The sequence below is a fragment of the Labrus bergylta genome, chromosome 12 (assembly GCF_963930695.1).
Source record: "Labrus bergylta chromosome 12, fLabBer1.1, whole genome shotgun sequence".
In the NCBI taxonomy this organism is placed as follows: Eukaryota; Metazoa; Chordata; class Actinopteri; order Labriformes; family Labridae; genus Labrus; species Labrus bergylta.
The window spans coordinates 24991521-25001192 of NC_089206.1; the positions used below are offsets into that span (position 1 = coordinate 24991521).

Genomic DNA, 9672 nt, shown 5'->3' on the forward strand with positions numbered 1-9672 from the left:
TATTTTTCACAAGGTAAAACAAAAAAGACTTGTGTGGGAGCCATTAAGTGTAAATGTCCTTTTGAATTCATTTTTTTATTAGACTTTTTGGTGCAACATATTATACATAACATATCAAACCTAAAGGGTGAGAGGCCACAATCATCTTTTTTTATTGAGTGTAGTGGATAGCAGCATTTGAAAACTTTTTTGGACCCTTGTCACTTTCCCTGTGTTTACCTTTGTCTATTAGCATATAATAAAGTAAAAAAAATGTAAATGCATACATCCAACATCTCACATGAGATAGATTTCATTTTGGTGCTTTTTGTGCCTTTGTTGGAGAGACGGAACAGAGTTAGAAATCAGAGAGAGAGGAAGAGAGTGGGGAATGACATGAAGGAAAGCAGCCACAGGTGGGAGACACTGTACTTTAATATTGCACAGTGCTATCAAACGAATATTAATCACATTTGCTCCGAGTGTTTTAAGAATAATGAAACAGAGCACTCTTAAGGGGGCAACGTCTACAATTTGGAGAAAAGGTTCAGAACAGCATTATTGATTGTGCAGTAATGTGTATTTAGCCATGGTTTGAATCCTTCATAGAGCATGTCTCATAAAAAATATTTTATGGACATAACAGAGGACTAAGCACCGTTTAATTTCTTCTCTTGTCAAAATGGAAAATATGCGCCATAAATTCCTCTGCACAGAAGTACCCACTTTACTGTTTATTGACTAAACATTTCTTATTAGTAGAGCAGTTGATATATGGTGAAGAAAACAATGTCAAGTCAATCACATTAATATTAGGCCTCTATTTACTTTAAAGCAGCTTTTTTTCTCCCAGCACTAATATCTCTAACAAATTAAATTTCCCATGTAAAGCATCAGTCAAAAGGCGTACACGTTGCAAGATGTTTAATGTCAAAGCTGGATAATTTTATTCACACAAATAACAATGTACAATAAATTACAAACATCAGTTTCAGAGGTGAGTTAGGAAAAAGGAACTGATTAATTATAATTTGCAAGTAGCTGTACATGTCCAACCCCCCTGTGACTAAATATAGACTGTGTATTCAGATGGACAGAGCAACAGCAGCCTCACAGTGAAGCCAAAATATTTAAAGCTCCCTCTGCTGACTGGATGTTGTATAGGTCATAAACTCAGCCTCCCCCAGCATTACAGGAGTCAAACTGTAACAAACATGGATTCTGTCGTGAAGTTCAGATATTATTATGCTGATGTATACAGAACGTGTTAATTTTTCTGAGTATTTTGGTTTGATGCAAAAAAAGAATGGATGTATCATCATGATTGACAGCTCAGTTGACAACGGAGGCTCCTGCAGCGTCCTTAACCAGATTAGCTGAGCAGAGGAACAAAAACTAAAAATATAGTCACTGAATTTTCCAAAACCACAAGAATCTATTCCGCTGACGACTGAACCAACATTAGGGATTTTTGGCTTTTCATATGTCAGTTAGTGTGCTTTGGCTAGCGGAGGGGGCGTGGCGTCAATTCCACAGCTCCAACAGCCACAGCCATTTTACACAGGTGTTGGTTTCAAATTACTTCACCAGCGCAATATGTCATCGCCCATCGCAAGGGCATTTCGGCTTCATTTTTGTACACCTGAAAAAGATAGAGACGTGTTGTCCATAATAATATACAGTCACTGCTCAATACGTTCAGGTGTGACCTAAAGGTGCTGTGAAATGTGATTTAACAGCAATAGTTGAGGTCACAGAGGGAGGACGTGGCTTCATAAAGAACGATGCTAACTCTTTGAGTATTAAAAGTCGGTTAAAGTGAAGACAGGAAATACAGAAAGTTGACTAAAAAACACAAAAACAGAGGTTTCCTGATGTGGATGTTCTTCTCTAGATCTTGATCTCAGTGCGGAAGGTCTGTACGAGCTCGTGTTTGGCCGGGTGTCGTCGGGCCTTGACTGTCAGGGTCCCCTCTGCGCCCAGTGATGATGTCACTGAGGTGGGGTCAACATCCTCAGGGAGTTGGCACTTGTGTGTGAAAGTGTTCATCACAGAACCATCGGTGGCCAGCTGTAACAAACAGAATATTATTCAGGATTTCATTTATTGTATCTAACAAAGTGCACAGGGTAACAGGATATAAGTCTCAGTTTTCTGTAGTTGGAAGACAAAAAAATCGCTCTAGCACCTTTATGACTTGTGTAACCATTCTAAAAAAAACAACAATGTCTGCTCACCTTCTCAGCGTGAACCTCGATCTGGTTGTTGGATGTGGTGACGATGACATCTTCAGGGGAGAAGTCTCGCACGTCAACCGTGAACTGGTACGTATCCCCGAGAGTCTTGATATTTCCAGCTCCACCTAAATGTACATTAACACAACAAAGGCTGTTAGACCCTAGGAGGAAACTATCTGTAGATCTCTATTCACTAAAGTTTCCACAGATTCTTCAGTTAACTCTCACCTCTCAGGTATGATAATGAGAGAGAGGTGATAATTACAATGACTGCAGGTGGTGATGTTTTTTTCTCTAAAGATTGAGTACAGACAGATGACAGACTCTGCATAGCCTTATTTACAAAATAACATCATGCTATTGAAATATATTTAACAATGTGAAACACTTTGTTCCATGCCAATATTTCAACTATTGAATAACATAAATGTAATTCTTAAATCAAAATTTCAGGCTAGCTATTTTGTAACCGAAGCTTTTTTTCAGCAACAATTATTATTTTCCTTTGTTGTATTTAAAATAAAATAAAAAATTTACTGTAAAAAAAAAGAAGCTGCTTGCATCAGATTTTTTGTCATTTCTTGGGAGTAGAAAAAATCTGGGACCATCATTCAGCACACAGTAACTATCATCACCTTAAAAAGTTTTACTGGCCAATGTGTAAGTTGGAATAAAATGCTGATTTATACATCAAGAAGTCACTGAGTGAAATGATCATTAAATCAGGTGTGGAATTTGTCTCAGTATTACAGTAAGGCTCATACAATAAAATAGCAATAGAATAAAACATTGAAAGGAAGAAACCAGCATAAACTCAAATAATAATAGAAAAAAAAGAAACACCAATACAAACAAATACACTATAAAAATGATAGGATATGATATATATGAGAAATAAATCTTTATATATGTGGTTGAACTTGTTTTTTTGTCCTTTTGATAAATGTATCAATCCAATATTAAATCTCTCACTTTAGCTCTGTTTCAAATCCACAAACTCTAAAGATTCCTGATGAACATTTATCCAGATTTTTCTTTGTTTAAATTGTCTTTCTGCAGTTTTTTATTTACTTAAAAATTTACATTTAAAATTTAAAAGACAAATATTTTCTATTCCAATTTTGTTCAAATGTATTGGTTACGAGTTTTTCTTTCTTTTTATCTTAAAACCTTTATAACTTTGTCTTGTTTACATTTTTGTTACCTTTATGAAACACACAAAAAATATTTATAGATAGAGATGCTAATTGTATCTTTTATTATAATTTGGATCACAGGCCCTCTCCATGTTTTACTTTCCTCTTTAGCTGCTAGTTTCTAACTTAGCTTAATGTTTCTAAAAGGGGATTCATAGCTATAAGGTTACTGCTGAGCAAGGTGATAATTCTAATGCTAGTTCTCACCATGAACGACATCTTCCCCATCTTAGATTTAATATATTGTGATATAAAATTATAAATAATAGCAGGCTTTATGATGAGCATCAAATATAAAATAATATATCCAATAATAAATATATAAAATACAGATTGACTGCTGCATCAGTCTGTAGAGGACACAGAGGAGAACATTCAGTAGTTTGATGTGACTTTCTATCTGCAGCGGCTCTAAGCTCTCTGAAAAAACTAAGTGGTAACACATGACCTCACACGTGTCGCCAGACCCAAATAAGTGCGTTCATCTGTGTATGCAGTGTGTGTTACATCATTCCAACAGTGTGTGTGTCTCTGTTTTGTGTGCACACCGGTCACCGGGAAACCATCTGGTCATTCCTCATGCAGGCGTCATTGCAGATACTCTGTGTATGAAGTCACGCTGCTGGCAGCTCCAGTTCAGCAGTCCCTACCTTCTCTCATGTGTGTGTGTGTGTGTGTGTGTGTTTGTGTGTATCTGTGTGTGTGTTCCTTTCTTCTCTTATAGCTGCACCCACCCTCAGGCTCCTCCACTGCTCCCGCGGCTCAAAAACAATCCATCTCCGCTCTTGACACATGCCCAGCGTGGACTCTGAGTCCATTTAAAGTTCAGATGTCACAAATTCACAAGTCTGTGTGTGCCAGCAGTGAACTGATACAAAACAATTCACACCAGCTCCTCACATTACTGAACAGGAGGATGAACAGGGCGCTTAAAGTTGAAAAATATCTCTTTAATATAACGCTTATTTAAAAATGCTAATTCCTGGAAAACCTGAAAGAGAAAGCTGGAAAGTGCCTTGACTAGAACAAAATACAGCTCCAACTTTGCTCTTGATCTTTTGTTTTTACACCAGTTATTCCGTCAAACAACAGCATGGCTATAATCTTCCTTGGAAACACATTTGTCCAAACACATCAACCACACCACAGTCCTTTTGCTTTTTGAACTCAGTCCTGCAATTTCTCTCTGTCCTCTGAACTGCCTCAGACATTTTTTATTATCATTTTATGAAGAAAACCCCCCACGCTTTCAACAAATCCCTTCCAAGCGAGGACATAAATCCACTTTACAGTCAAAGCTGTTGCCTCAACCTGCAGTTGCTCTTTTTTTCTTTTCTTTTTTTTTAAACCACTTTGTATACAAAAATGAGTTACAGAGGCTCTAAATGTTCTTCCAACTTACTGGAAAACCCCAGGGCGTCGCTCCCAGGCCCCATGAAGGAGCCAAAGTCCTCAGCGAATAGTCCTCGGCTCTTCTCCATGTATGGGTTACTAGAGGACGAGGAGGAGGATGAAGTCTGGTGGAAACTACGCTCCGATCGATAGGCAGACGAGTTGGTCACACTCATGGATGGCTGAAAGTTCAGGGAGAGGCAGAGGAGGAGAGTGAGGGGAGGCGGAGATATTTCTTCTTCTTCTTCTTCTTGTGGCTGCTCTGGGAGTCTTCCAGATGCTGAAATATAAGAAATAATGCACACAGCTCTTCTGTCCTCCTTTCGTTCTATTCGTTTTTTTCTTGTTTGTCTTATGTAATATCACTTAGAACCCCACTCTCCGGCAGCCTCTCACCCTTATATACACCCTTTAGGTCCCCTGAGTGGGTGGGCGATGTGCACGTGTGTCACAGCTCATTGGGAAAGGGTAACAGTGTTCTATATTTATCATGAGGTGCGCAAAGTGATGGAGAGAAAGTTCTGTGGTTGGAAAAAGCTCTGGGCATTGAAGGCCCTTGTGTGAAGATCAGGGGAGAGAGAGGGGTTTAAAAAAGAGAGAGAGAGGCAGAGAAAGAGCAAGGGGAGGGGGGGGAGCAGTTGTCATTGCAGACTCATGAACCCTGAAATAGCTCCTCTGATAGTTCGCCCTGTACCTAAGTGCCCGACCAGTCTGTTAATTTCCTGTTTTTTTTTTGTATCTTTTAGAAATAGTAAAACAGGTCATGTAACATCAAAGTTTAGCATCTCATTAAGCATTCACAAAAATCTGAGTGGTCTTTATAAAACATGGACGTGATCTCAACAATGTCACCGACTCCTCTCTGAAGCTTAGTTTTGAAGCCAAACGATGGCAGTCGCCATGTTGGAAATGCTAACTCACACTGACTTTCAGCTGTAGCAACAGGCAAAGAGAAGGACGCTGAGACGGGCCTTTAGCCTCCTAACAAACAGCTACAACGCACTTGCCTGTCAGTCAGATCATCCAGGACTCTATTATGCATCACTCTTAGTCTTAAAGTCATCAAAAAGGTGTTTTAAAAATGTCACCCTTCGTACAGTGTGCCAATAGAGAAAATCCTTGTTTGTACCAGGCTGTAAACAAGTTTATTTATGCTGTCACAATGGGCATTTTAATATGGGTGTTAATGAGGCTTTTGCAGCCTCAAGTGGACGGTGGAGGAACTGCAGATTTGATCACCACTGCTACATTTTTCAACACCCAATTTGCAACTTGCAGGTGATCAAGTTTTGAGTGACAGTTTCCAGGCTCCACCCACTACAGTCGTGTTTTTTTGAGCATAGCTTCAAACATTAGCCTATGTTTAACGTTTTAGTTTGGAGCGGTTTTAACGGTGCTGCCACACGGCCGATTTTGTCAGGTATGTCAGGCAGACGGTGAACCAACATGTGCTGCATTTGGAGTCAGAGGAAAACTTTACATAATCTCGATTTGTCTTTCATGGTGAGTTACAAAACGCTTTGTTAACCATATAAGATTGTCTGTAGGAGGCATAATGTCAAAGTAATAAAGGCAACTTTGATTTCATTTCAAAGTTGCTTTAATTAAAGTGCCATCTGAAATTGGATCCACATATGAGTTTCCCATTAAAAGCATATCGTCCAGTTTTTTCACAGCATGGTTCATAATATTTTTCTGTCTTTCCAATTTTCAGCTGAATCCCATAACGGCTTATTAAATGAGCACACTAAACATCTGAACACATTCACACAAAATAATTCTCTGGAAAATGAGGTTTTCTCCTGCTGAGATGAAAGGGGAGAGGAACGTGAATTGAAAAGTGAAAATGGACGGGCGGGCGGGCGGGCGGGCGGGTGGCGGCTTGTTTCTTATCTCACAGGATAAGTTGAGAGCAAAACAAAGGTGGAAAGAATGTGCTTCAAAACAAAGCCGTCAGCCGGTGCAGGGGGTTTAGTAGTGACATTGCTTTGTCGCTATAAATATCTGAGCATTGCCCGTCATGATTAGAACGCACTCACAGCTCTCCTCTGAAGTCTGACAGCTCATCCATTAACATCCATGTATGGGCTCTTTGACATATTTGAGGTCTGTTTTGTGTTTTCAGTGAACAGTATGTTGCCTATAATTATCACATGACCGGTATGTGACATATAACATATTTACTGAACTACAACCTTAACCCCAAACATAAAGTAGGCTACCTGCCATTGCAGTCATCCTTATATTGTAATTCAAGACAGTCTCCAGTGAACAGACAAAGGTTGCCATCTTTTGTTTTGAAGATGTGTTTGAAAGGTTACCCAGTTTTCCAAATGACAGTGCACAACCACACAGTGCTATGTGCTCTCAGTCTTATCAGTGCATTGAGCCCAGCTCCCTGCTGAAGGTCTATATCGAGCCCAGCAACTCACCACCTCCCTCACAGACAACACACTGAGCTGTTCCCCCGCCCCAGTAACAACAAGAATACTGATGTGTTTTTCGTTGTCATTTTATTCTAAATGAGATATTTCATGATCTGTCAGTTCAGCCATTAAGGGGCATCACAGTACATTTGAAGGTTCATGTGATGCTACAGGGATATTCTGGATAGTTTGACTTCCCTGGGTTTTTAACATTCAAATGGAATAATGTGAAAGTTAAACATCACCCCTTGATTTATCGTCTTAAAACACATTATCAAGATTTTCTTCCTTTTTAATAAAAAAAATGTCGGCAGCTTTATTCCTCCATCTTACGTGTCTTGAATAACTAAATTATGGATCCACAGTGAGGGATTTGTGCAGGGAACCAGTGGGGAGTGGGATGAGCACAAATGGGTGACATGATGATAGCTGGACATAAATGACAGGATGTCAGGAGGGGTTGTGATGGGATGGAGATACTGAGATAATGGAGGGACAAAAAAAAGGACATTTTTGTTCTCTTCAGAAAATAGCACATTATTGTGTAAAAGCAAAGCAGAAACCTCTAGTGTTGTAAACTGAAGCCGATGCAGAAGTGCACAAAACTGCAATTCGTAGCGTGTCCACTCTAGAGAGGCTTGCTGCTAAAGCCCAGGAAGTCACATACACACCCATTAAACAAAGCCAGTTTTGACAGCAGAAACAAACATGTTTACCGTCATGTGCAAAAGATTAATTTGGTCTAAATAGCGAATTTATTTATCGCCACATACTGTCTGGAGTGTGTTTTATTTTTTATAACTCATCTGTTGTGAAGGACAAGATATATTAAAATTGAAGTGTGTGGCTGTTCTGACTGAAAGGCGAGCTCGTAATAGCTGTTCATCAGGAGGCTTAAGGCCTGCCTCTGCTCCAGCTCTTTGCCTGTTACTAGTTTGACCAACACTACTTTGAGACAGCATTTACAATATGGCGTCTGCAACCGATGGCATTAAAAAGTTTGCTTCAAAAACCAATTGGTAAAAATCACGAGACTACGTCCATGTTTATATACAGCCTATGGGAAAAGCTGTATTTTCAGTAAAAGATGAAAGAACTTTGTTATAGTCTAAAAAAAGGATTTTGGAGCTTAAATGAAGATGACTCATGTAAGAACTCATGTTGTTAGAGCTCACTGAATAAAAAAAATAATGATTATTTATTATGAAAATAAAGATACAAATTGATTGAAAATAAACTTGTATGCTCTTATACAAGTCTGAAACCGATCAAAGTATTTAACATAAAAACAAAATAAGCAGACAAAGAGATGTGTTTCTGTTCAAGAAATCAGATCATAAATAAATATCACAGAGGACAGAAGAACAGGCTAACAACCAGTTTAATCACCACCTTAATTTATGGGGGATATTCAAGAAGAGTGTAAGCGTTTTAGTATGAGGTTTCAGGATAATGTTTATTCTGTGATAAAGTAAAGCATGATTTAAAATGTTATGAAACAAAACAAATATGAGAGTCCATGTTAATTCATAAAATACAATTTTTGCTAAAAATAAGTTATGGGAACGAGCAGGAAAGAATCACAGGAATTATATTTATAGAAAAAACAAAACAAGGATGATGACGGGGAGGAAGGACGTCACACGATGAATGAGATCCAGCTGTCACTGATCCATGTTGTACTTTCATTGACATTGAGTCCCCTCTATATGAGTGTGTGTTTGTGTGGGCATTCCTAACCACCTACATAATATACTGAAACACACACACACACACCCACACACGAACACACACACACACACACACACACACACACACACACACACACACACACACACACACATGTTGTGTCCCACAGCTGCTACATTATGTTGCAGACAGAGAAACAAATCACAGTGACTGTTTCTGTGTCTAAGCCGGAAGGTCACCTCGATACGGCTAACCATTTATTCACATATATTTGAATACATTTATTTATTTTGAGTTGTATAACTGTAAATGTAGTTATGCAGATATTTCTGACTAACAAGTCACAAAGTCTGGGGATCCATCCATTTAGTTCTCTGACCTTTATGAAGCTTCATGCATTGAAAGCTTCTCTTGAAAAATCCATTTATGAAACTTTCCTGAACATAATTATATGCCAACATGACATTCTGTCTTCTACTTATATTAAAGACATGTTTTATTTATTATATTTATAAAAAACAATTAATATTAAAGGATCATCATGTAATATCTACAACCATAAACAGACCTTACCATATCATCAGACATAAAAGAACATGCTTGGTTGAAGTGCTGGCAACAACGCAGCAGCCAGTACTAAGCAACCCTTCTAAGTTTAGATTCTCATCCTGAATGGTCTGTTTTTGTTGTGACCAGAGGAAGTATAGGCGGTTTTAGGGTACCACCACATGGCCGTTTTGGACGCTCCTTGAA

The 9672-nt window shown here is 38.7% G+C and overlaps 1 protein-coding gene across 1 annotated transcript; it reads right to left on the reverse strand.

The window, feature by feature from the left end:
- Window positions 1-888: 888 nt before the first annotated feature.
- On the reverse strand, window positions 889-5203 carry hspb7 (heat shock protein family, member 7 (cardiovascular)). The gene is made up of 3 exons (XM_020635380.3): window positions 4815-5203; window positions 2217-2341; window positions 889-2049 (listed from the first exon to the last, which is right to left on the reverse strand). Exons 1-3 carry the CDS (start codon window positions 4978-4980, stop codon window positions 1870-1872), a joined length of 471 nt encoding a protein of 156 aa, XP_020491036.1. The 5' UTR covers window positions 4981-5203; the 3' UTR covers window positions 889-1869.
- Window positions 5204-9672: the final 4469 nt, after the last annotated feature.